Source organism: Cyprinus carpio, chromosome B11 (genome assembly GCF_018340385.1).
Source record: "Cyprinus carpio isolate SPL01 chromosome B11, ASM1834038v1, whole genome shotgun sequence".
NCBI classification, from domain to species: Eukaryota; Metazoa; Chordata; class Actinopteri; order Cypriniformes; family Cyprinidae; genus Cyprinus; species Cyprinus carpio.
This window is the reverse complement of record NC_056607.1, coordinates 13180939-13203117: the sequence shown is the minus strand read 5'-3', so window position 1 is coordinate 13203117 and position 22179 is coordinate 13180939. Positions and strand designations below refer to the sequence as shown.

The 22179-nt window shown below is 33.5% G+C and overlaps 1 protein-coding gene across 1 annotated transcript; it reads left to right on the top strand.

Annotated features, from left to right (window-relative positions):
• The first annotated feature begins 1368 nt into the window (after positions 1 to 1368).
• On the top strand, positions 1369 to 21962 carry LOC109098575 (RING finger protein 207-like). Its single transcript, XM_042734011.1, has 17 exons — positions 1369 to 1619; positions 5188 to 5314; positions 5414 to 5555; positions 6290 to 6371; positions 6458 to 6533; positions 7034 to 7164; positions 7366 to 7434; positions 7888 to 7960; positions 8051 to 8119; positions 8964 to 9032; positions 9102 to 9193; positions 17133 to 17295; positions 20038 to 20223; positions 20307 to 20358; positions 20475 to 20592; positions 21134 to 21214; positions 21302 to 21962. Exons 1-17 carry the CDS (start codon positions 1429 to 1431, stop codon positions 21465 to 21467), a joined length of 1887 nt encoding a protein of 628 aa, XP_042589945.1. The 5' UTR covers positions 1369 to 1428; the 3' UTR covers positions 21468 to 21962.
• The last annotated feature ends 217 nt before the right edge of the window (positions 21963 to 22179 follow it).

Sequence of the window (22179 nt, the reverse complement as noted above, 5' to 3'; positions counted from 1 at the left end):
TGCGTCAGCTACTGTGCTTTGCTTGTAGAGAGGAAGTGAGAACTGTCTTCACATGCACTTAAGCCACTCAGGGAGAGATAATACAGAGCCTTGCTGGCCACAAGGATTCCCCAACACTACTAATAATATTGCAGTATATTTGGAATAATGTATATGCAAACTAAAATCGGATAGCACCAATTTTTTGGAATAAGGTAAGGTGCTTTTTTGGGAAATTGCATAGTGTTACTGAATTGTTTTGTCTCTAAAAAAAAGCCAGAGGTTCGAGTAAAATAATATGAAAGACAGATTTGCATGGAGAATTTCATAGCACTATTTATTTATCAATATAGCACACAGAGCACTAACCTGTCAAAAGTAAACATTCAACATATGCACTATATGAAATTTTAAATCATAAGGTGATGCGCAGAGATCTATTTCTGGTCAGAATGAGCTGTCTTGCACTCTTTTATTTTTGTGTTATATATCATACAAGCTGTTTAATGATGCTTTATTTGTGAATATTTGCCTCTTATCTATTCTGAAAATCGTACCAGGAAAATAAGTGCTAAATAAATAAAGTGCTAAAATAAATTATAGTGTTATAATAGCTAATACTGTACCTACCATAAATAACAATGCTTTTTTTTTCTCAGAAAAAAGAAAGAAAGAAAGAAACACTGCTGAAAATCAAACTATTAAAAATTAGCTTTTACATGTAATGCCACAATAACTTTAAAAATAATATCCCAACTAACAGGAAATGTTCTCAGAACTTTGGCTAACATTCTCTCAAAGTTATGAACAAGCATTAATAGAATGGTTGCTCATAGGTTTTGGGTCTTTAATAACACTCAAAATGTTAGCACATCATTTATTTATATTATACATGTAACTTTTTTTTATGAACATTCAAAACCTTCAGAGAATGTTCAAAAGTAGCATTTGTTTCCATAATGTTTGCAAAATTATAAAATTGACCTATCTAACCATAACCAAAAATAAAATAAATAATGTTTTTAAACATTTTAAAAACTTGACATTTTAAACATCACAAGAAAATTCAGAAATAACTCCAAACCTATTGTACCTATTGAAATTTCCAAACCTAACTGTATGCACACACACCTAACATATGTGACTGTGCTTCCCAGCTAACAAAAATATGTTTTATATAAGTGAAAATATGTTCCATATATATATATATATATGAAAACATACATACATACATACATAAACATATACATATACATATACATGTGTGTGTGACTTCTGTTTTTATCCATATATATATATATATATATATATATATATATATATATATATATATATATATATTATATATTTATATTTTTATTTTTTTTTTTTTTTTTTTTTTTTTTTTTTTTTTTTTTCAGAATATGCTGAATAATTACAATTATTTCAGGTATTTGCTGTTTTTTCCAGATGGCAGGAGGAATCATCTTCTCTTATGATGAACTGTTTGATTCAGACTATGCCAGCCTCCATCCCCTCGTCTGTCACCTGTGTCATGAGCAATACCACCAACCATGTCTTCTGGACTGCTACCACATCTTCTGTGCCAGTTGTCTGCATGGCAGGGCCAATGACAATCGCCTCAATTGCCCCCTCTGTGGGTAAGATCAAAAATGAAATAGGAAAAGTGTACATGCATAACGCTTGACCAATTAAAGCAGCATATTTGCTCCATGTGAAGATTTGTTGTTATAAAAAAAATACTAAAAAACCTTTTTATTAAACCAAAAGTTAAACAAGGACAATGTAGATACTGAAAAAAAACTCCCAATTGCTTTATTGAGATCTTAGTACACAACAGGAACCTTTACCTCAAGGATTTTGGGGGTGAGGAAATGGAAATCGTGACAAAAGCATTCAATCAGAACCAGCCACAGCAGACTGAAGCCAAGTTCCTCTATAATGGTTACATTTGGGTCTCCACTTATTCTAGTTTTCTTCAAGCTGGATGTTGGGTTAATTCCAAAACGTATCTAATGCCAAACCTGAACTCCTGTAATCTTTCTTCGTACAACCCACCCATTATAGTTTTGTATACATAACTGTCAAGTCTTCTGTTCTGAAGAGTTGTCCAAGGTTTTGATGACAAACATATGTTCTTCCAATGGTTTGATTCGTTTCTTGTGTTTACTTTTAAATTTAAAGGTTCCAAAAGGGGGTTTTGAAGTGATGCAATAGAAGCCCCATTTTGGGTTCCCCAAAAAAACTTTCTGTTAACAGTTCTTGGAACTTTTTTCCCCACTATACAGACATTTATGTGCAATGGAAATGTTCTATGATCAATGGCAATAAGGAGGCTTTATTTTAAAGAGTGTTGAATTAAATTAAAGGACAAATTCATGCTACATGCAACTAGCAGCTATCCTGTTAAGAGCAGCACAGGGCAGTTTGCATTAGGACAGCTGCAGAACGTCCACAGTGTTCTGATTTTAGCCCCATGAAAGCACTCCACATGGTGGGCTCTCCGATCACATCACAACATTGTCATTTGATAAAAACAAGCATCTTGGCAAAGGTGTACTGTGCATTGATCCCACAGCTTATAACAATTACACACAATCTGGTGCTGACCTATTTCATCTGGTTTAGAAGTGACTCAGAGATCTGCTATTTTTATGTGCTTCTTTACAATTTACAGAGAAAATCAGGAGACTTGTGGTGAAATGAATTAGTGATAGACCGGGGAAATTAATCAGACAATTTTTGGATAATCAGCAGAGTCATTTCCAAAAATCAACAGTCGGTCAGATCAGTTGAACCTTGAGTAAATATTGTGTAAAATGAGGATTTATTTACATTTTTTTATTTACATTTTTGTCATCTTACTTGCTATTATTAAATTACATAAAACATTTTGGTCGGTAAGACTATGTAATGTTTTTGAAAAAAGTCTGTTATGTTTAACAAAGCTACATTTATTTTATCATACCTTAAAACTTTAAACAAGTAAACTGTTTAAAGTTTTGATGTATGTGTGTGGAAATATATATATGTATGTGTGTGTGTGTGTGTGTGTGTGTGTGTGTGTGTGTGTGTGTGTGTGTGTGTGTGTGTGTGTGTGTGTGTGTGTGTGTGTGTGTGTGTGTGTGTGTGCGTGTGTGTAGAGTTTATTTGCAAAAAAAGATAGCTTTATTTTTTTATTAAAAATTATAATTTTTTAGTGTGTTAGTTAGCTGTATTTTTTGTTATTTTTTTAACCTAATCAAAATAACCCAACTGCAGTTCGATTGAGATTAATTGGAATGCACAATGAAAAAAACATGATTTTTGAGAATTGTTAAAAATGGAGTTCTCTCTCTCTCTCTCTCTCTCTCTCTCTCTCTCTCTATATATATATATACATAGTGTGTGTGTGTGTGTGTGTGTGTGTGTGTGTGTGTGTGTGTGAGTATAACATATTTCCAAATGTAATTTAATTCTGTAATGCAAAGCTGAATTTTCAGCAGGTATTACTGTCACATTCTGTCCTTCAGAATCATTCTAAATAGCTGATTTTGATGCTAAAAAAACATTGTATTAATATTAATGTGTATGGCAGTTGTGCTGCTTAATATTTGTTTAATAATATTCCGCTAAGAAAAATATATGTTGACAACTAACTAAGCAAGTCTGGATGGTTTCCCACTATATAGGTCTCATTAACATCTGCCGATCCAACTACTGTACAAAAAACAATATGTTGTGTAGCTTGTCGTAACACTAGCTCTAACTTCTCCCTGCTATATTTATCCACTGTTGCCCACTGCAAACTTGCATTTGTGTCATCTAAGTAACCTGGCTTTACAGGACCAGTGTAATGGTGCCAGCAGTGTGTGGTTCAGTGGGTAAAAGCAGTGCTTCATTCAGCACTGCAGTCTATTACCACATCCTAACATAATAGAAATGCTGCAGTGTGCTTTTCCAAAATGAGGAACTTTTTTATTGTTTAGATTCTATTATATTATAGGCTGTTTGTTTGTATGCAAGTGTGGCGGTGTAATCTTTCTCAGTTTAGTGTGAGTGTGGGATCTTGCTTTGCAGATAATGAAGCTTTTGTGCTTTGCAGCACCACACACTCCCTCATGCAGTGTAATCTAGGAATTCACCACGCTGATGCTGTTACTGGCACAGAAAAGCTGATTATAATGAAAACAAGATAAATGATCAGATCTATGGAGAGGCAAGATGTACATTTTTGTGTCAGTGTATCTTACAGGGGAGTCCAAAATCTGAGAACTCGCTGAACATATTTATTTTCCTTTTACCCTAAAAAGTTTAAGAATTTTGAAAAAAAAATTATTACTTATTACTTATTATTATTAATTATTACTAAGAAAGGTTATTAAATAACAAAAGATTCTGGACTATTTCTAGGTTCACTAGACTATTTCTATTCACTAGTTGTATGTCAACAAATTTGTGACCATGAAATTTATACAAAAATCAAAAGTACTTGTAATTCACATTCGCACAAAGATTGCACAATTTTAAAATACACAAATTCACGTTATTTCTTATTAACATGTCATACAAGCATTTACATGACATCTTTCACCTAATATATTTACTTAAAGTATACCCTGAGATTTAAAAATAAATATTTAAGTCTTATCACATTTGCATGTTCATTCTCGGTTGGTTTATGGTCACATGATAAACAAATTTTGATTGATGTAATTCTAAAATGACCTATTTTAATTCTCCATTTTTATTATTTAATTAATTATTAGATTTTCGTTAAACTCATGAAATGTAACGTTTAATGCCCATCATGTTATTAATTACAACAAATGGAATATATTTTCTTACTCTTTGTATTTTTATGTCAATATGGTATGACAGTATCATATTTAAATCAATGTGATAAATGACTTAGGTAAAACGTAATCTAAAAGTATTCTCATTACATTACCTAAAATGTGAAATGTAATGGATTACTTTACTACAATTTTTGTCATGTAATTTGAAATCAGTAACAGACTACAATTTCTAAGTAATGTAGTACATGTATAAAATGTAAAACTAATTTATTTATTGCACAATTACTGTGTGGAGTTGATCTGTAAATTTTTAATAATAATTAAATGGTTAAATTACTAAAATCATGTAAAAAATGCACAATAGGTAGCTATTAGATATTTAAATATGTAAACAAATTTAATAAACATTAATTTATATGTTTCTTTGCAGATACCCCTCAGTCGTGATGGGGACAAATGCACTTCCCCCAGAGGACCGTTTGCTCAAGTTCCTGGTGGATAATTCGACAGACAGTGTAGTACAGTGTGCTAACTGTGATGTGGAGTGCAAAGCACAGGTGCCTGAACAACACATGCACTTCATTTTTTGAGATGCATCAGCAGTAATAGTTACGGCACATCTTTTTGACTGTATGAGCATGTACATATGTGCACAGGATGCTGGGGCCATGTATTACTGTAACACCTGCAGCCAGCCACTGGTGGAGTGCAGAGAGCTCACACACAAAGCCAGGATGTTTTCCCAGCACGATATTGTGTCCCTGGCCAAACGCACTAAAGAGGGCCACCGCAAGTGCTGTGAGTTTATTCCATCATTCTTCCTCTAATACATATAGATTATTTTTGCCATCTAACTCTCATATAAAGGTAATCTTTAAAATAATAGTTCACCCAAAAAATGGAAATGTACTTAAAAATTTTCACACCCTCATACAGTCTAAAATGAAGATAAGTTTGTTTTTTCATTGGAGCAGATTTGGAGACATTACAGTGAATGGGTGCCGTCAGAATGAGCGGCTAAACATCACAATAATCCATAAGTAATCCACAGGATTTCAGTCCATCAATGTCTCGTAAAGCAAAAAGCTGTGTGTTTGTAATAAACAAATTAAAGCTAAAATATAACCTACACCTACGTACACAGAGAAAATTTTCAGCAAATTTACATTTTGTTTAGTGAAATAACATTAATAATGTTAAGTGTAGTATTTAACAGATCTCAAAGAGGATATCCATTTTTCATACTGTTCATTATAATGCTATGATGGCTAAATTTACTTTTGCTGTTTAAACTTATTAATTTTAGTTAATTTGCATAGACAAAACAGTATGGAATTTTAATATTGATATATTTATAATTTATTTGTTATCGGCAGTTAACCAGAAAATAATTATTGGCTTATCAGTATAATTTCTTTCCCATAATTATCCTCATTCCCTAAAGGAATGCATTAAATAATGCATATATCATTGATTTATGTGTGTAGAGACAAAATAAATTCTTTCTTTGATGTTTTACATTTTTACATCAGCACTCCATAAAGAGCTGTACATCATGTTTTCGACTGAGAAAAAGTCCATGCTGTGCATCAAGTGTTTCAGAGACATGCAAATGTAAGACTTTTGCATTTGAATTATAAAAGAACAAAATATAAATGAAATGAATGTGATTATCATGAATATTTAACTTCATGATATAGTGAGAATCGCACCCACTGCATTGACATTGAGACTGCATATGGGCAGGGATGTGAAAGGCTGGATCAAGCTGTTCTGGTAAGTGCAAAATCATCTTATAAACTTTAAATCATTAAATGAAATGTGTATATCTCATATCATCTTATACTCCTTACATTACAGAATGTACACTCCATTCTTTACATTAAAAAAAAGCAAAAAAAAAAAAAGAATTGATACTTTTATTTAGCAAGGATATAAAATTGATCAAATGTGACAGTGATGAATTTAGAATTTTTATATTCATTAAAAAATTTGAATCGTGGTTTTCACAAAAATATTAAGTGGTACAACTTGTTTTGAAGTTTACAAATACATGTGTATATAAGAAACTTTTATTCGAAACATAAAATGTTTTACCATAGTGTATGTGTATATTGAAGATTATAATGCATGTCATTTTTTAAACACAGCTGAAACTCCTAAGGTGAACTAAAGTTCTAGAAGCTGCTGGACCAACATCTGGATCAAAGAGTACAATCCCACTGTGGAGGGCTGACAAGTGGATACAGCTTGTACTAACCTCTTTTGCCCTGTAGGCAGTGAAGGACCTGCAGACGTCAGTGCAAGAGTCCATCTTATTGCTGAAGGCCATGCTGGGTGAAGTGCAGACAAGTGCTGAGGAGGAGGAAAGTGCTATCTGTACTCTGTTCAACAGTATGCAGGTGAGGTAACACTCCAGGAGGGGGCACACTGAGATCACAGTCCAGAATAATGGGCAGCTGTGAGAGATGAAGAATTCTTTGACATAGATTGGGTCGTCCAAACCAACCATATAATTTAAGGATAATGTAATTTGCGTTAAACAGGCTAAATATGTGCTCAAATCATCACTGAAAATTACATGTTGAGGATAAAAGTAGTCCAAAAGTAAAATCAATTCTTTTCTTCCAGAAAAACTCGCAGAGAGGAAAAAGGCCATGTTAAATGCAGCTGAAAGGTAAATATTGTCCGAACAAATCCAGTAAGTCTAAACTGTCTATCAGTAACAGTTTACCCACATGGCTTTTGCAGAGCACAGAGTCGTGGTGTGATGGTCTGTGTTGGAACAGCAGTTGCTTGGGTTGCGTTTCATGAGTCCAGTTATTTGTTGAGATTTTTTTTCCCTATCCCCTTCCCATCATTGCCTGGAAGCTGGCTTGATGTCTTCCAGGAATTAAGCTATTTCTGTCAGGCTGCAATCTAGGACTCAGTGTGTACATGTGTGTGTGTGTGTGTGTGTGTGTTTTTATATCAGGGTCATGCAAGAGCAAACAAAGGATGAAATGCTAAAATAAGAATGGTTTTGGGAAATATGCAGTGCTTTTTTGTGTGGAAAAGTTTATGTGTTGTGTATACATTGGCCCAGAGGGTACTAATATGTTTTATTCTTCGTTTATTAAATTTCCGACAGTCAGCATGAAGAGAAGGAGACGGCACTAAAGGAACAGCTTTCTCACTTGGCCACCCTCCTGCCCGCCCTTCAGGTACTTCCAAATATATAAATTCTGTCTTTATTTACTCACCTTAATGTCGTTCCCAAACCATATGACTTTATATCTTATCTTTGTTCAAAGGTGCACCTGGTCAACTGCTCCACTTTTCTCAGCTCAGCCAATAAATATGAATTCTTAGATATGGGATATGTAAGTAGATCTATCTACTTAGGGATATATAAGTAGATGTATTCATAGTTTAATTGTTTTTGTTTTTTTAAATACCCTACCAGTCAAAATTTGAAATAAAATAAAAAAAAGGCTGCATTTATTTGTTTAAAAATACAATAAGAACTGTGATATTGTGAAATATTATTACAATTCAAAATAACTGTTTTGTATTTTAACAAACTGATTTTTCAGAAGCCATTTCTCCAGTCTTTATTGTCACGTGATCCTTCAGAAATCATTCTAATAGGCTGATTTAGTGCTCAAGAAACATTTCTTTATTGTTTAATAGGGCTGCAAAATGATTAAAAATAATAAAAATAAAAGTTAATTAATAAATAAATAAAAGTTTATGTTTATTTGTATTTATTATGTAAAAAAAAAAAAAAAAAAAAAAAATAATAAAAAAATATATATTTGTATATATATAATATATATGATATATAAATATAATTATTATATATATATATATATATATATATATATATAAATCATAATATATTCATGTATTATATATAATATATATATACTTTTATTTTGAATTTTTATTTTGAATTAATCGTGAACAGTAAAAAAAAATAAATAAACAAAATACAAACACATATTATGAAAATATAAACAATTAATCTTAATGTGATTAATCATGATTAATCAGTTTGCAACCCTATTGTTTAAATTATTTAAATAAATGCAGCTTTGGCAAGAATAAGAAACATCTTTCATAAACATTAAAAAAATCTTAATTATTCCAAACTTTAGACAGATAATGCAGTGCCTCAAAGACTAAATAACCTGGTTTTAATTCAAGCTCTATGACCCTTAACAGCAGTTGATGGACAGACTGTGTAGCATTGTAAAACTTCCTCACAAGCTTCGTCCTGTCCAGAGTGGCAAGGTGAGTTCACAACCAAACATACTGACCATTGTGCAGATCCCTGACACTAAAGATGCACTGAACCTACAGATAAACACAGACTACCATGCTGAGTTTGCCCACTGTCTGGAGCCTCTTCTGTTGTTGGGCCAGCGGAGGGCTGGAATTACCTTGAGTAACAGGTGAGCAGTTTATCTGATAGTACTTTGCGAGAAATGTTATATGGCAGCACTGTTATTTGGCCTTGTACTGTCTGTGTTGCTTACTTTGCTGAAATGCTTTTGAAAAATACATTAATGTATGACGGTGGTCTCATTTCAAATTTTGTGATATTTATAACTAGAAGAACGGTACTGTAAAAATCTTAACTGCACAACATTTTTGCAATAAATAAATTATAATTTGGCTAACAATAAACAAACTTTTTTTTTTAGTCTATTTTAATATAAAACAGTATTATACTGTAAATATATAATAACTTACAGACTTTGATTCAAATGTTTGGGGTCAATGCAATTTTTTTTAAAGTAAAGACATTTATATGTTACAAAATATTTCTGTTTAAAATACATTGTGTTCTTTAGAACTTTCATCAAAGAATCCTGAAAAGAAAAATCTATCAGTGTTTCCACAAAAATATGAACTGTTTTGGACATTGAATAAATGTTTCTTGAGCACCAAATGAACAAATAATTTCTGAAACATCATGTGACACTGAAGAAATATATATATTAAAAAGAAAGCAGTTATTTTAAATCACTATAATGTTTCACAATATTACTGTTTTTACTAAGGATGTAAAGGTTAAAATTTTGTACAGTTCGGTATGTATCGCAGTTTTGGGGTCATATTTTGGTACGGTTCGGTATGGGGATAAGGGGGATTATTATTCGAAAATTCCACAAGAATACTCTACTGTTTGTTTGCTAAAAAATAAAATAATAATAATAATAATAATAAATGTAAAAGTTTGCCTCAAGTACAAATATAATATATTAATATTCCTATTTCTATAAATATAATTGTGCCTCTTTCTAATGTGCTCAATCATGCACGCACATCCTCAAGTCTTTCAAGTTTATCTCGATTGCTGATAAAACAAATTGTTTGTGAAACAGAAACAAGCACATTGATTTTTAGTTCATTATATTTACATAATGTCAAATCCATTTGACATCCATTATTATTTTCAACTCTCATTCTCACCCTCTCTTTGAAACAACCAGTGTTTAAGGGGCGGGTCCTGTAAGGCTTGTAATTGGCCCCTGTAATGATTGGTTAACATCACTGCATAGGAAACAGTAATGCCCCTTCACTATTGCATGTAAGTGTTTTGACAACATAATCACAATTAAATGGTAATTTACAGACAAAGCAATATGAAATCATTTACTTACAGTTTGTGAGTTTCATCTTTCATCTTTCAACAAATGTCTCTTTGTGAACTCTCCATGTTAATGTGCTTCGTTTACAAAATAAATGCTCTGAACAATCCTCTTAAAGTCAACAATTAATTCATGCAAGTTAATTCTCTGAAAAAAAAAAAATAGTTTGTCTTGGTAAATTTTAATCAGAATCTGATCATTTGTTCCACTCTGGAATGGAATGCCTTCTCTGATGACGTCAGTTTGAAGGCTTGGGCCATGGCTTGGGCAGAATTTGCTTAACCACGCCCCTCCAACCACTTTTAGTTGACACACTGTGGTTACTATGATACAGAAGATCTACTGAAGTAATGGCAAACTCATGGAATGAAGGAATGAAATGTTTCTCCAAGCATTATTTTTTATAACAATATATGGTAGTCCGGCAATTCAATCTGTTAAAGACATAAATATTTGGAGACAAGCAATATTTACTACAATATTTACTAATAATACTTAATATAAACATTGTTGTTCAGTTGTTGTACAAGCAGGGTGGTCGGTATAAGTCCCGCCCCTCCTCCACTGTGATTGGTTAGCTGACTAGAAAGTGACAGCGATGAGTGCATCATTTTACCCAAAGTAGAATATTCTTGAACTCTCGGCTCTGAGAAAAAATGCCCGGACGCTCATAACGCAACACGAAAAAGATGTTCAGCGCTCAGCATTTTAAAAAACGTGGCGCGCCCACTGAGAAAAAAAAATACGCTAGCCATGGGGAAAAACGTTTTGGTGGACACACTGCCTTTAGTTTCCTGCAAGTCAGAGATGAGAAGAGTAGCGCAAAAATAAAACCCCACCCTCTACTCAATATTCAGTTTCAGTTGGAAATATGTCACCAAACTGAAATAAAGTCAGCAGCAACTTCCGGTTCACGTGGACTTTAAGTGGCTGAACACCAGTGGGCATGCCCTACAGTATGTCGATGTGTTGCTAAGATGATGTTTATGCAGATGTTTGTAAATGTTTGCAAACATCTTGATTAAATTGAGCATTTTTGGAGCTTGATTAAATAAATACTTTACTTATAACGAGGAGGACATTTTTTGCTATGAAACTTGATGGATGTTTTAATGGTACAAATACCTCTTATATGCCAAAAGATCAAAGCAAATTTGATTTCTCATGTCACGACCCCATTAATAATATATTTGTTCATATAACAACACAGAAACAGGTCGGGAACGCCTCTTCACTGAATGTTTTGTAGTGTGTGCAAGAAGAAATCTTGTTGAGAAGAAATCTTTTGCGTAGTGTATAAGCAACACAGTGATGTTTCAAATTCACACTGAATGCATTTATGATTGTAAAGCATGTCTGTTTGTGTTAAAATCATAATTAAAAATCAAAATCACAAAATTGATCAAAGAAATCACGATGGGGTTTTTTTTGTCCATGTCGCACATCCATAGTTAAAACTGAAATCAATCGCGGTACAAATGTGTACCGAACCGAGGGTGGCGAACTGTTCTGTTCAGTCTTTTACAGAGAACCGTTGCACCTCTAGTTTTTACTGTTATTTTTGATTAAATAAATGCAGCCTTTATAAACTTAAAACACTACTTTCAAAAACATTTTTGAAATATATTTATATATATATTTGTTATTTTTAATAAAGCATTGATAGTTTTAACAAAATCGGTGCCTTTTCCACTTGGAAAAATGTAAATATAAAATAAGTTTAATCATCATCATTTTTTTTTTTTTTTTTTTTTTTTTAATATCCATGAAATGAAGACAGCTTAAAATGACAAGAAATTATATTATTGAAATGGTATTATATACAAGAATATGTAAATATTATTTTATGACTATTTTTCTACCTCATGTTTTGGTATTTTTGTCAACCCTGTTACAAATGCAAGCGTTACTACTATAGTTTAATTAGAACTATGTGATAGTTTCATTTTAGTCCCTCTTTTCACAGGGATTGTTTCCATTTTTGGATTTTTAAAATTATTTTTATATTTGTTTTGTCATTCAGATGAACAGGAACATCCTAATTTTGGAAGGTGACCGCATGTCAATTTAGAAGAATATATATTTTTACAAGAGAGATATTAAAAAAGGGCTTTGTCCAAAATAAAATATAATTCAAATTAAGTTAAACTAAAGTCTGACTTTAAATTAAAGTCAGTTCATTGTGCATTGTAACCTCCTAGAAGTGATGTCACTTGAATGTACGTTGTTTTACAAGGGTTTTTTGATGAGGGTAACAGGGCTGACATGAAACAAGGGAACATCAATAAAATTATTTTTATTTTATAGAACAAATGTATACTTATGCCAAAACATTGCTTAGCAATGAGACTGTATTTAGAACAATGTGCACATATGATTTTTATATAATTTTGCCTTCATTTTGCAAATTAAACGTTTGAAAAAGAAAAACCATAAGTGAGGGACAGACCAAAAACCTTACCCTAATCAGCATCAATGCTATTTACATCATTTATTTTTTATATTTAATTGACTTTTTTGATGTAATATTGATGAAAGAATACATAGTATTGTTATATTTTTAAATCACAAATTTATTTGTTGTTATAATGATTCTATGTTTGATTACTTCTTATAGGGACGCAAAAGACATGCATTTCATGTGCTCAGATACTAAGCTACTAAATTTTGTCTAATGACTTAGAGCTGACAACATACAACAGGAAGGAGACACTGGCATTACTCTGGTGCTTACTCAGCCGGTTATTAAGCTCCTAAACGGAGAAACATTTATGTAACTTTTCCTGACAAGCACCAGGTGGCAACTGTCCTGTTATAGCCAGAGTTAGTCCTGTGTCTGTGAGGTGATAACATGAGCCACAGAGACACAGGAGCCAGACTTCCTGGAAAGCTCTCATTCCGGGAGAAGGGGCTCAGAGAGTTATGCCACTGACTGGAGCACTTCAGAGCCTTATTCATAATATAGCTGCATATGAGTACTGTTTCTAGATCAGTTTGCAGTGAGAAAGATTAGTGCAGCAGAAGTGAACATGTGCTGTATCAGTGCAAATCTATACTAACAGAGGTTACGAAAGAAAGGGATGTTATCCTAAATTCCTATTCTCTGAATCCACCTCAGATTTCATTGAATTCCGGGTTGTGTCAAACTCCTGTTGCCATGGAGTGAACTATATGGAGTTTTTACAAGTACTTTTCCAAGAAACCAGAGAAGAGGGCTATCTGCTTAATGTCTGCATTGATTCCTGTCTATCTGCATAGTGTAGTAGCTATTTTCAGGGCTGATGAATGTTAGCTGTGCAGTTCTAGCTTTTGAAACTAGTTCTGAGTTTGTCTGGCATGTCATTGTGCATACTGTTACAACAGCCCCAAAAAGTATCTGGACTATAGTATTTGAGTTGGATAACAAAATATCAATCCATGATTAGCTTTTCTCTTGCCTAACTTGAATTAACTTGCCATTAAAATAATTATTTTTTTACAGGAACCATAGACATGTTCCATAAAGTTTAAAAAAAAATTCCATAAAGGAAATTTCATATATATTATCAAACAAAGGAATACATGAACAACTGAATACAAACTAAAAGTCCATGAAACTGAAACTAAGCATATCCGCAACAACACATATACAGTATATTAGTGCTGTCATTTAATGAAAACAATTTACAAATTAATTGCCCAAAATAACTAACCACACACTTTTCTGTAATTAATCATTATTAATTGCATAATATGTTTATATCGTCATAATTTAAAATCGAATCTCCAAATTAATGTAGAAACAATATAAAGATGGTATATTTTAAATACGTGTTTAAACTTTTTTATAAATAGTCCATTAGGCCAGTATCACTGATACCAGTACTGCTACCGATGTCTCATTAATTGTAGCCATTCAGCATTACAGTATAATTGAAAGCCATTGTTTTTAACATTCAATAGGCTTTGAAAAATAGACAACATACAAAAAAACTACACAAAAACAAAAAATAAGCTGAAAAAAGCTGAATATAGAGTCTTCATTCAAGAAACGAAAGGTAATTATTGAAGAGCATCAAAGTGAATTATGTTTTTCTGTGATTTACATCAATGACAGACGGCAGCAGGTTTTCTCCCAACTCTTAACGGTCATTTAGGATTTTTAACTAATTTAAGACCATGTTTATGAGGTCACTCGCCAAAAATGCTGTCTGAAGCAGCTTTCTGTACATGTGCACTTGTCAGATGCCTGTGTTCACAGAGAGCTGCTTTACAGATAACACGCCAATACTGAATTAAAGGGATAGTTAACCCAAAAATTTAAATTTTGCCATTAATTATTATATATTGCAACAAAATTTAACAATTTTATGGCGCAGAAAGGGCCTTGAAATTGTTGAACAAAGTCATTATTTTTGTTTTCTTTTCACACAAAAAGTATTCTCGTAGCTTCATGGTTAAGGTTGAACCACTGGTGTCAGATGGACTATTTTAACGATGTCTTTACTACCTTTCTGGGCCTTGAACGTGTCAGTTGCATTGCTGTCTATGCAGGGTCAGAAAGCTCTGGGATTTCATTAAAAAATAACTTAATTTGTGTTCTGAAGATGAATGAAGGTCTTTGAAACAGCGAGGGTGAGCAATTACAGAATTTTAATTTTTGGGTGAACTATTGTTTTAAGTTCTCTTTTGCGGCTTATAGTGCTTGACAGCAGGGTCATATAGTCTGTACTGTTTACCGTAGCGCTAGCCAAAGGGTTAATTACGTTAAATATTTTGAAATAACTAAACTAAAAAAAAAAAAAAAATTCTCTTTCTAAAATTTTTGGACACTAAACTAAACTAAAAAAAAAAAAAATTAAAATAAAATTAAAATGAATGCATCTGTTTGATATTTTGTTATGTAATGCTACATAAAACATTATTTCAGACCTAACCTAACAAATATTTTATTTGTACGACCCATTGCAAAATATCAGCCCTAATCCTCTTAGTCCACTGTCATGATTAAAAGTTTCCATATTGAATTTTCATTGCCATGTCACACCATCTGCTGTTGCCACACGTTTACACAAACGACTCAGCATTACAGCCTCGATGCATCTACACGGAATACCCAAGGTGATAAGAGATCAGAATGAATACAGCCATTCCGCCACAGCAGCCTCCATCTCTCCACAGAGAGTCCAGTGACGCAAGTCCCTGTGACAACTTTCCACATCAATCATCCGTACCGTTCTCAGGTTTGTGAAGCCCTCCACCAAACAAACATCCTCCCCCATCTGTCCCAGTGCCATCAGACAGGATAGTACGGAGGTCAGGCTTCTCTCACTATTTTTAACAGAATTTCAGAGAAGTGTCTCAGATTCTGCTCATAGCACAGAGCTCACACAAAGGCGTTAGGTCATGGGAGCACTTTGTTCCTATGCTGATGATGTCACGCCGGTGCCTTCATCTTAAATTGGTAAAAGTTCGGGGTGGGACACTTGTCACTTAGGCTCTGGGAACATACAGTGTCCAGACTCACTCGTGGGACTTGTACTGACGTGGTACATGGAACTAGGAAAGAGAGATTAAACAAGCTTTGAAACTAAGGTAACTCTTTTTGTTTCTTGATGTTTGATTCCTTATGACCTTTCAATAAGCTTTTAATTCGTAAGCTTTTAACTCCTGTTCCTGGACCTCAGGAATTTTCCCACTAAGGTTTGTGAATGTAGAGGTGGGAATGCTGCGTTTCTGTGCACCGTTAAATGCAGGGAGCATCAATGGTCATGAAGTTCTGGAAATGTGATAAGCCACAGAATCTCAGTTAAATTTGATTCAAAATAAGTCTGAATGTCAGTGTTTTGATGGCTGTTTTTATATAATCTGTTATTTCTCTGCTTTAGATGTAGAACATACATTTTTTGTAATCAGTGTTAGTATTACTAAATATATTAAAAGGTGTTTATTTGAAATACAGCTGAAATAAAATAAAATATATTAGGTTAAGAAAGCGAATCATAAATCTTAAACAGAGTAGAACTGTTGCCTTGGCTAACTGAAATAAATATGTTTAAGTAGAAGTACTAAAATTACTAAACCTTTAAAATGTAAATGTAAAAATTTTATTAAAATTTATTTGATAATGTAAATAAAAATGAAAACTAAAAACAAAATAAAAAATGAATAAAATTAACATTACTAAATTTAATATACAATTAAAATAAAAACAAAACCCAAAATATTCATAAATAATAGAATATTAATATTCAATATATTTATAATATTCAATACAATAATATTTACTATATGTATGTAATATATTTAAGATATTAATATTGTAATATTAAAACAACACTGCATTAGATGTTCATTTATTATAAATATAACTTCTTCATTAATCTTGTAAAATGTAGTTTTGGTTAAAAATAAATAAATAATGAAGATAACAAATAGGTTTTGTTTTGTTTGGTGTGCTTTTAATTGTTTCTTAACTGTTTATCAAAATTGTTACTAATTTAGTGTTATTAAATGTACTGTTGTTTATTGGTATTAGCATATTTGAGGATTTGCACATTTGTACTTGTTTTCCCTGCAACCAAACATCCATCCCATGTAAGTAGCTGCCAAGTCAAAATCTTCACGAGAGCATTGTTTCAACAAAAACCCAAAATAATAAGAATGTTAACAGGATAAGTAAAATAATTTAGACTTCTTTTGGGGAGTTATTTTGAATAAATTTTGTCATACTTGTCTCTCTCTTATCCTACCATAGGCTGTCCCCTCTGTCTATGTCGTGCCTGTCCTCTTCTCTCAGTGAAATGCCTTTTGGCCGCAGGCCCACCTTTCACCGAAACATTTGCACCAAAGTGCTGCTGGCTGAGGGCAGAGAGTCACCCTTCACTGAGCACTGCCGCAACTTTGAGAAGAGCTACAGGGTAAGAATTAGTCCTCATTCAGTAATAAATGCAGCCATATAGTCTTTTATAAAGTCTTATGGCTTTTATTCTGTGTGTGTGTGTAAGGTCAGGATATGTTAGTGTACTCCTAAACACTGACAAAGTTAAACAATTATTATCATTTTTAAAAATGAGTGTTAACTTTTTAATATGTTAGCCTCAAAATAATTTTTTAATGAGTCATAATATATTTTATACCACATTAACTGTATTATTTCACAATTTTTGAATGCTGCAGCATTTCAGTTATTAGCAACCAAGAGAATAAAATGCTTTTTCATTCCATCCATGTACAGTATGCTCTAAATAGGGGTGTAAATTGGATGGTTTGTCACGATACGATATCATTTCTCATACCCAGTGATACGATATTTGCAGATACTTCAAAAAATTCTATTATACGATTTCGATACAATTTGATAAAAGAGAATATCAATCGATATATATATCATATACCTATTTTAAACAACCATCTTCAATTTTATTAACTCACAAATGCAACATGAACATTTATCTTAAACTTTCACATCCTGTTCCTCCATTGGGACATTCACAAAAAAAAAAAAAAATAGGCCTACACTTTTTTTAAATAATAAAGAAAAATAAACTATTAAAATACAAAAAAAAAATCAAGTCACACACAAGATCAGTAATCTTAAGATATGACAACAGTCAAGCCAGTCTTTCAGGTTACTGTGCTAAAATAATTAGGCAGGGTGGCCCATATGCGCTGTTCATACTGGACACATCCTGGCCAGGATTTAAATATTGCCAGAAACATCCAAAGCAGTTTGACCAATAACATGCAAGTATTGTACATAATCGACCAATCGTGAGGCTGCGTGTGAGAAGGTGAGATCTACAGGGAACGATCAAAGCGATACAAATATGTGCACAAGTTTGTTTGTTCGTTCGTTTGACTTGAAGCGTCGGTGCACACCGATCAAAAAAGACACCAAAGTAGGTGCAAGAGTGATTCGAAAGCATAAGGATCTGTCTGCTCTGCTCTCTAAAGCTCTCATGAATGTCACACAACGACCTGCACAGTGCAGACAGCCTAAACCTGGATATTTTAGGCAATATTATAATCCTGGCCAGGATGTGTCCCGTATGAAAGGTGCATATGGCCCCCCTATCATTAGGAAACAACACAAATGTGTGATTGGCAGCACTTAGCGCCTGGTCGGGAAATGTCATGCCCCTTAAGGGGCGGTCACACTGCACTTTTCGTTCCATTGACTTCCATTCATATGCATGATGTGCATCAGACCGTAAACGCAAGCTCATGCGAAAAATTTTGTATTTTGCTGCATTCCAAAGTTCAAGTTTGGTGAACTCTGACCTGCATATTCGCATCACGTGAAAGGCGTGTGACCAGTAGAAGATCGATAGGTCACTGCGTGACCTCTCTGTACAGAAATTCAAAAATGGAGGAAGAGCTAATTTTAGCCGTAGCGCAGCGTAGCATCATTAAAAGATTTTAAAAAAATCAAATAAAAATAGCTGCATGGTTCGCAGTGTCAATGGAAACAGGAACAGATGGTACATTTGAATGCAGAAACATTTTATAATTATTTTTTTTTTGCGATGTGCTTGTACTTTGTCTTTTGGGATGGCGTTGAAAGTGTCTTATATTGTGAGAGAGAATGATATAAGATGCTTTCGACGCTGTCGCAAAAGACACAGTACAAGCACATCGGAATCCATGTTGTGATAACTGAGGGGAAACCTTTGTGCCTGATGTTATATCCTGCTCCCGCTTATATTCGCAGTGGCGTCCAAAAAAATTTCACACATTCAAAGTCTAGTGTGACCGCCCCTTTACCATAGCCGCCTGCTGTGAGCTTCAGTGTAAACATTGCGTCAAAATCAAATCAATTTGAGCCTGAGTTAAACCCGGATGATTTTAACCACTCTAAGCTCGTCTGCCTTGGGAAAGCTAACGTGTCTCCGACATAGTGATGACACTCATTGCCTTCTCTAGTACAGCTCAACCAGGTCTCGTCCCATCTTTGTGATATCACAAATCCCGGAAAATATTTGTTGTAGTCCAAACGAGTCGTTCGTTGTAGTTTTTGAAAAGTGATTTCTGTTAAATAAAATATATCCTTTTGAATTGGACATTGAACTTTGTAACTTTGAAGATCTTTTTATGCTCAAACAGCAACATTACAGACCAACTAAAGTTGAAAAAGTGAAAAAGCATAATAGCACCCCTTTAAGAAGAAAAGCATGGATCCAATATTGATACACGTGCATTTTCTTTCTCAACTGTTTACGTTAAGACATAGGCCTAACCAACTGTGTTTACTAGGATATTGTTGATGTAATTTGGTTTGTATTTGTTCATCCATGAAGAGAGCTCAATGCGTGCTGAAAACTTCTCACAAGCGCTCGACACTTCCGTCAACTATCCCGAGCGTCTTTTACGCAGTCTTATCACGACTTTGAATGAGAATGCACGCGTTGGCGGTGATGCATAGACGGACATTGGTGAAAATGTGGACAGTGTCAAAATAAGGTGTTTATTTATATTACAGAATACAGATATTGATATTTTACATGTGGCATCATTACATCGTATCGTTAGACATTTAATCGATGGATCGTTACACCCCTAGCTCTAAATTTTTTTTTTTTCGCGGCCTCGTAAAATAACGTTGTGTAGCCTACAGTATATGTGTATTATTTTACCAATTCCATGCATTTTTTATGCGCCAGGTTTTTCAGACAGAGGTCCAGAGGCTAAAGGACGAGGTTCAGGAGATGCACAGAGACCTAACAAAACATCACTCTCTCATCAACACGGACACTATGGATGAGATCCTGGAAAGGTCTGTACTCATTGACGAACAGATCGCGTCTCAATACTCTGCAGTGCAGACCCAGAGGGCCATATTTGAGGAGGTGAGGCTAAATTATAATTCCTGCAAAAACATTATTCTTTCAAAACACAGCAGCAGTTTAGCATATTCTGGATGTGTTTCTAGATATGGGATGTGACCTTTCAAAGAGTAACCAAAGAGCAAGAGATCTACGAAGGTGAGGAAAAACAACAAGTTGTCTGTGCTGCCTCAGGGTTCATTTTACCATGCATGTTAATTTTTTTAAGTTTCTTTTCACTAATTAGTCAACTAATCCAAATTTGCTAATTACAGCACAGCTCCATGACCTTCTGCAGCTGAAGCAAGAAAATTCCTACTTGACAACCATTGCACGACAAATTGGACCCTACATCTTATCCATAGCAAAAGTAAAAGAGCGTCTGGAACCCAGGTTGTTTTTTGTTTTATTACTGAAATATTCATATATTATATTTGAATATTTTACTTCAGCATTCCATTTGCTTAAAGGAATAGTTCACCCAAAAATTAAAATTAGCTGGAAATGTACTCACCCTCAGGTCATCCAAGATGTAGATGAGTTTGTTTCTTCATCAGAACAGATTTGGAGAAATGTAGCATTACATCACTTGCTCACCAATCAATCCTTTGCAACATTTACAAGCAATTTTGAAACAGTCCAAAACAGTTCTAAACAAATATTTTAGATGATTTTGATGTGAGAGGACACAAGGAAACTGAAGGAAGCAATTTTATAGATAATGGACTGGACAAATGGACAAATACTCAGCTTTTCACTTCACAAGACATTAATTGATGGACTGGAGTCATGTGGATTACTTACTGTGACATTTTTACCTGTTTGGAGGGTGGGTACATTTTCAGCAAAATTTCATTTTTGGGAGAACTGTTCCTTTAATTTGGGTAGTTAAATATTTTAGTCATTAAATTGTATATTGTTGATGTATTCATAGGTTTCAAAAGCCTGAGAATGACTGCGTGGACACTGTAGTGAAAATATGTGAGAACACCGCAATGGCTGCTGAACAAAACTGGTTTGCATTTGATGTTACTATAACACAGCTCAAAGTGCATATATTAAAACATTATAAGACAGAATGACACATTATTTTTTCCTCCAGCTGCAATGAAAAGAGTCACTCAGCAGGATATGATCGGGACCCTGGCACAGACAACCCTCTTATCCTGCCGCCTGGTGGAACGCTACTAAAGAGCAGTGACTTGTGCTGGCAAGGAAAGCAGATAAATATTTCAAAGGCCTCAAGCGGCAAAGAGCTGCCACTATAGAGCTGCATGTCAGAATGATGGTGAACACTGACCACAAATGTGACGTGCTTTCAAGCATGTGCTAGATGTCAACACGTGAACATGGGGCTTTACAGTAACTGAAAAATAAGAAGGGCATGAATGGAATATTGATAACATGAGTGTGTCAAATCAAATGGACCTTAACTATAAACCGTTTGTATTGGATGGTCCAAAAATGTTTCACAGACCAGTTGGATTGTATTTTTTTTGTTGTTGTTTACTGAGACTATAAAGTGTAAACTTAAAAAACAAACATGAAAATTAGAAATAAATAAGTTAAATAAAATTATATTGAAAGTATAAATAAATACTAAAGTATATAAAAAATAACGCTGGCGTGTATAGAGTAAATAGAAAATATTTCTAACTAAAATTATGTCTTGATTGTGTGAAGAATTCGTAAAAAGCTGTTTCATAAAATCCTAGCTATGTTTTTTTATGTGTGCTGTCAAATAAATACTGATTGTGAGTGCTGAACAGCCTTTTTTAAGCAAAAGTTTAATAAATAAAATATAATAAGAAATAATCTATTTAAAAAGTTCAAAGATTTGCTTATCCCTCATACCAGCTGGATGTTCATTAAAATATATTTATACATTTAGAGGAACACAGGAGACCATTTGTATACCAGTGCTAGAGGGTGGGGGTTTTCAGCGTACTACAGCCATTAAGTTTCTGTGAAATGTTTGGT